The following is a 6,293-nucleotide window of genomic DNA, read 5'->3' on the forward strand; positions in this document are numbered from 1 at the left end:
TTGAATATTACATGTTAATAACTTGATTGGAATTATAACCTTGAGTTGACAGTTTGATACTTTGAAAATTTTGAGCCAGCCCTACCCCCAAGGGCTGTAGGGTGGGGCTCAAGGGAGTCAGTGTGCTAAAATTTCTTCATTTTCCTTGTTTAGAATCAGAGGTGCTAGTTTCAAATCCTTTTTAGTCTGAAATCTGTATGCTTGATATTGAATAAGGTGGTTTTATTGTTTTTTGTCACTTTGAATAATATTTCTGTTCATGTTAAAAACGAAATCAACTCTCTGTATAAATATATCAGGTGACCGTTAAGGCCCATGGGCCTCTTGTTTATTTATAATTTAATGTTGATAGACAAGATACCCCCAACCCCTTCCAGTAGAGATTAGGATGTATAATATGGTGTTGTGTTAAGGCCCCCCCTAAGAGAGATTTTGATATATATTACATTGTGTAATGTTATATACCAGTACTACCATGTTGTGTTACAGGTTACCCCTCCAGTAAAGCTGCCGATGTTGTTCTATCTTCTATAAGGGAATGGCTGGAGGAAGACAACAATGCGGACAAGGTAGATTGGTGTTCTGAAAAGCAGATTTGAAAGTTTGGAACAACATGTTTTTATACCACCTGCAAGAAGTTATACACAAAGTTAGGGGGTGTATACTGGAATCAGGTTGTCCGTCCTTCCAAATTTGGTATGGTCATACAAGAAGCAATAATGTTTAACATATATAACTGGTTTTTTTGTCAGGTTTCAACTTTCCGTGGAGTCAAAGGTTAAACAAATGAATTATGTTACTGAAATGGGGAAACGGAAGGTATTTTGTATACACATATATATACCTTAAAATATTGTTGGCTTTAATGAAATCTACTCTAGCTACAGACAGTTTCCAAGGTTGTTGGGGTCAGAGGTCACAGGTCAAAGGTCATGGATGAATTACGTTACCGAAATAGCTAATTATCTCGAAACGGTAGGTATTTTGTATACACATATTCATTAGTCTCGTAGCCAATTATGCAGGCTATTTTGTAAAAAAAACTTTCAAGGTCATGAGGTCAAAGGTGAAAGGTCACAGATGCATTATGTTACTGAAATGGCTTATTATGGCAGAAATGGAAGGTATTTTGTATACACATACATTGGAATAAATGTAGCATTGATACAAGCTGCATTGTGACAAAATTCCAAGGCCATTGAGTCAAAGGTCACAGTAGTGGTGTTTGTCTTTTCCATCGGTCTGTCGATACTACATCTGAGGTTAGACTTTTTCATGACCCTTGATCTTTCTATATGTTTTTCCCCTTGTTTATTTAGCCCCTACAGGGGCAACAAGCAGCCGGAATGTGGGGAGTATTAGTTAACCCATAGGCGACAGTTCTAGTTTAAGATGTATTATTAAAGAATAAAAATATCATTTTTAGCTCACCTGGTCAATAGGACCATGGTGAGCTTATGCCAAACCGCAGCGTCCGTCGTCCGTCGTCCATCGTCTTGCGTCTGTAGGAATGAAAGGATTTGTTCCATATTTGGTCGGAAGCATCCTTTGGTAAAGGGGATCCAATTTGTATACACCGTGGATCTGGCCCCCCAGGGGCCTGAGGGGTGGGGCCCAATAGGGGAAACATAGCAAATTATTCATTAAAATCCATCTTCTTCTGTAGGAATGAAAGGATTTTTTCCATATTTGGTCGGAAGCATCCCTCCGTAAAGGGGATCCAATTTGTATACCCCGTGGATCTGGCCCCCCAGGGGCGTGAGGGGGGGGGCCCAATAGGGGAAACATAGCAAATTATACTTTAAAATCCTTCTTCTTCTGTAGGAATGAAATGATTTGTTCCATATTTGGTGTGGAACATCCTTGGATAATCGGAAACCAATTTTGTATAAACGGTGGGTGTGGCTTTCCTGGGACCTTAAGGGCGGGGCCCAATAGGGGAAATAGAGGTAAAACCTTCATAATCCTTCTTCTACCATAGGGATTAAGGGATTTTATCCTTATTCAGTCTGGAGCATCCTTGGGCAAAAGAGACTCAATTTCGTATACACAGCGAGTGTGGCCTCCCTGGGGGCAGAAGGGAGGGTCCCAATAGGGGAAATAGAGGTAAAGCTTAAAAATCCGTTTTTTTCTGGAGGAATATAAATGACAGGCTTTTGACCAAATTTGGGTCAAGGGGACTCAATTTTGTATAAGCAGTGGATGTGGTCTTCCAGGGGGCAGAAGGGTGGGGCCCAATAGGAGAAATAGAGGTAAAACCTTTAAAATCCTTCTTTGACCATCGGGATTAAGGGATTTTATCGTTATTTAGTCTGGAGCATCCTTGGGTCAAGGGGACTCAATTTTGAATAATTGATGGGTATGACCCCCCCCCCTAGGGGCATAGGGATGGGGCTCTGTTTGAAGTTTGTTCTCTCTATATCTCAAGTACTGGATGGATCTTTCTGAAATTTCATATGACAGCACCTACCATGGAGTGCTATATCTTTACTGCATACCAATTATTTTAAACATATTCAGGTGAGCGATACAGGCCCTCTGGGCCTCTTGTTGTTTATTAGATAAGAGTTACAGTTATCATGTTTATTTGGTTGTAACGGGTCATCTACCTGTGAAGTCAAACTGTTGCTAGTGAATTGAAGAAGACTACATTGTACATGCTTTACCAGTCTTGGCAAAAACACTTCTAAAGAGATCATCATACTACCAACTTTATCTTTGTCAAGCATGGTCACACAGCAAAACAGAACAAAATACATCTCCAAAACACTTACACACAGCTGGAGGTATTAGCCAGGTGGCATAGGGCTAGTTGTTAGCACCTGATACAACAGCTCCTGGGAATTCCTCTAAACATATTCTAGCTAGATAGGGTGCTTTATCAATGGTTATATACAATATATTTGATTGATTTACCTGTTGTCACCTAATTAACAACTATTTACCTGTATTTTTGTTTTGAACAGGTGGACCGGATCATCTTCTGTTTGTTTATGCCCCAAGATGTTGCTCTTTATGAAGAACTCATGCAGTTATATTTCCCAGTTTCTTCCAGCCTGGAGCAGAAAGGCAATGATGATGGTAAGTTGTAAAATGTCTTTGAGTGGACTCTTCTAAAAGTCTAACTTAAGTTGGTCAAGTAAAGTTTAAAGATGATATTGGTCTTAAATTTAAGTCCACTAGGTTCAAATCCTGGTGGAAGGAATTTTCAGACATAGTTATCCAACATGATGCCAATCAGGGTCAGCTTGATACCATACTATTGTGTTTGGATGTAGATCTGTAGATCCCATGTCTCAATGCATGTAATAGTCACTTCTCAAAATATCGCAGTAAGAGTAGACTATGATTGTGTCTCCCTTTCCTGTAATACTGTTAAAGTACTAACCTAAGTGCACTCAGATTTTAGCGCATTATCAAATTTTAACAGATTATAGCAGTGATGAATTGGCACACTCAAAAATATGCAATAAAGAACAATAAATACATCAAAACTTCAGTTGTGCAATCTTAAGTTAGCGCAAAATTCAAAGCGAGAAAAACGCTTAAAGTTGAGAAGCAGAGGGTGCCAAGACAGTCCATATACGTGATATACCTGTAGGATATGAATTGAGTCATTGATATTGTGAAGATGATTATTGTAAAAGTATAGTTTTTACCTGAATGCATTTTTTCTCTCTAAACAGAGGAGTTATCAGCTACAGAGGAAAAAGTGAAAAATTTGAAGAAATCACCAGGAAAGACAGAGAAATCCACCACACCTAGTCATGTGACTAGGAATGTATTAAAAGATGCTGAGCGAAATTTCACAAAATCTGGAAAAGAAAATGATGAGAAAAGTTTGGATGGAGATGCTGCTGAAGCTGATACTGAACATCCTTCAGCTGCAGCCATGACAGATACAGAGCCAGCAGCGAAGAGGAAGCCTCCGATTAGTTCTGATGAAATATCTAAAGACACAAAGTCGAAAAAGACAGATGAAAATAATGCTGAAAATGATTCCCCACTGGACAAAAACAATTCTGATGCTAAAGAGAGCCAACAATCCCCAATGGAATATACAAATGACTCTCGGATCAAAACTAAATTATAGGCAGTCTCAATGACTTCATTTCCTCGCTTTCTGACATTTTACGTTTCTATGGAATGTAAGTAGAAATTACTGTAATGAGTTATGAAGGGTATTATATACACAAATGTTATGATACTACTAAATTATGAGTTTTATAAAGCTCACAATATAATGTGTGCTATAAGGGCTATAAAACTCCTTGTATTTAAGTTTGAAAGGGCTTTAAAACTCATAAATTGTATAGTTGTATATTTTTAGCTTGAGTCAATAAACTGTTTGTAAAAATCTTTTAATTTGTTCTAATAAAATAATTAATCTGTAACTTTTTACACAAAATTACACTCTAATTTGATTCATTTTGAGGAAAAAGGGCAAATAATATCCAACGATTTACTTGTTTTTGTACTTGAAATCATTTACAACAGAGAATTTATAGTGTTCCAAACACTTTGACCTGCTGTAGATAATTTCACAAAATATGATATGAAGGTAATCATCGATACAGTGACTACCTGTAATATGTACAGTGACTACCTGTAATATGTACAGTGACCACCTGTAATCTATACATGGACTACCTGTAATCTATACATGGACTTCCTGTAATCTGTACATGGACTACCTGTAATCTATACATTGACTACCTGTAATCTGTACATGGACTACCTGTTATCTGTACAGTGACTACCTGTAATCTGTACAGTGACTACCTGTAATATGTCCAGTGACTACCTGTTATCTGTACAGTGACTACCTGTAATCTATACATGGACTTAGCTACCTATAATCTGTACATGGACTACCTGTTATCTGTACAGTGATTACCTGTAATATGTACAGTGACTACCTGTTATCTGTACAGTGACTACCTGTAATCTGTACAGTGAATACCTGTCATCTGTACAGTGTCTACCTGTAATCTGTACAGTGACTACTTGTAATCTGTACACGGACTACCTGTAATCTGTACATGGACCACCTGAAAGCGTATGTAGCTGACCATAATTATTGCGTGTACTTGACATGTTACAAAAAAATATAGATGGAGTTGACATATAAACTCGTGATATAGGCGTATTTTGTTTTAGATTATTAATATAATTATAATCTAGTCAGTTTGGCAGTCAATCTTTGACACACACTTTGTATTTGGAATTTTCTCTGGGTTTCCTACCAGTTTTTCTAGCAATTGTAAACAATTGGTATCCTTTTATTCCTTTACTTGTTACTAGTACACTTGAAATATTATGTAACCTTGATAACGTTTCCTTCTCAGTTTTGTTGGCTATCAGCTTTGCTAGTATGTATTAAACTAGCGTTATATACAGAGGGTTAAGGAAGGTTTGTTCCACAGAGGAGGTACTGATAGGTATTGAAGCAGAATTATTTACCTCAAACGTTTTGAGATAGGTGTATCATTGATTAGGACTGGTATTCACTGATCTGGGGTGACAAACAAAATATTTAGGGATTTTAGTTAAGAGGACCAGTTGGACTATATCCAGGTGATGAACCGAAGGTGGTTTATGTGTGGACTATATCCAGGTGATGGACTGAAGGTAGTTTATGTGTGGACTATATCCAGGTGATGAACCGAAGGTGGTTTATGTGTGGACTATATCCAGGTGATGAACTGAAGGTAGTGTATGTGTTGACTATATCCAGGTGATGAACTGAAGGTAGTTTATGTGTGGAATATATCCAGGTGATGAACTGAAGGTAGTTTATGTGTGGAATATATCCAGGTGATGAACTGAAGGTAGTTTATGTGTGGAATATATCCAGGTGATGAACTGAAGGTAGTTTATGTGTGGAATATATCCAGGTGATGAACTGAAGGTAGTTTATGTGTGGAATATATCCAGGTGATGAACTGAAGGTAGTTTATGTGTGGAATATATCCAGGTGATGAACTGAAGGTAGTTTATGTGTGGACTATATCCAGGTAATCTGTACATGGACTACCTGTAATCTGTACACTGACTACCTGTAATCTGTACATGGACTACATGTAATCTGTACAGTTACTACCTGTAATCTGTACATGGACTACCTGTAATCTGTGCATGGACTACCTGTAATATGTACATGGACTACCTGTTATCTGTACAGTGACTACCTGTAATATGTACATGGACTACCTGTAATCTGTACAGTGACTACCTGTAATCTGTACATGGACTACCTGTTATCTGTACAGTGACTACCTGTAATCTGTACA

At 37.8% G+C, this 6,293-nt stretch overlaps 1 protein-coding gene across 1 annotated transcript in view; it reads left to right on the forward strand.

The window, feature by feature from the left end:
• LOC110466511 (O-acetyl-ADP-ribose deacetylase MACROD2-like) overlaps positions 1–4,361 on the forward strand; it is a 14,353-nt gene extending 9,992 nt beyond the window's left edge. Inside the window, exons 8-10 of the mRNA XM_021523042.1 lie at positions 490–569; positions 2,967–3,081; positions 3,687–4,361. Coding sequence (XP_021378717.1) covers positions 490–569; positions 2,967–3,081; positions 3,687–4,093 — 602 coding nt within the window. The 3' untranslated portion in view covers positions 4,094–4,361. The remainder of the gene's footprint in view (positions 1–489; positions 570–2,966; positions 3,082–3,686) is intronic.
• The last annotated feature ends 1,932 nt before the right edge of the window (positions 4,362–6,293 follow it).

This window comes from Mizuhopecten yessoensis, unplaced genomic scaffold (assembly GCF_002113885.1).
Source record: "Mizuhopecten yessoensis strain PY_sf001 unplaced genomic scaffold, ASM211388v2 scaffold11135, whole genome shotgun sequence".
NCBI lineage: Eukaryota > Metazoa > Mollusca > Bivalvia > Pectinida > Pectinidae > Mizuhopecten > Mizuhopecten yessoensis.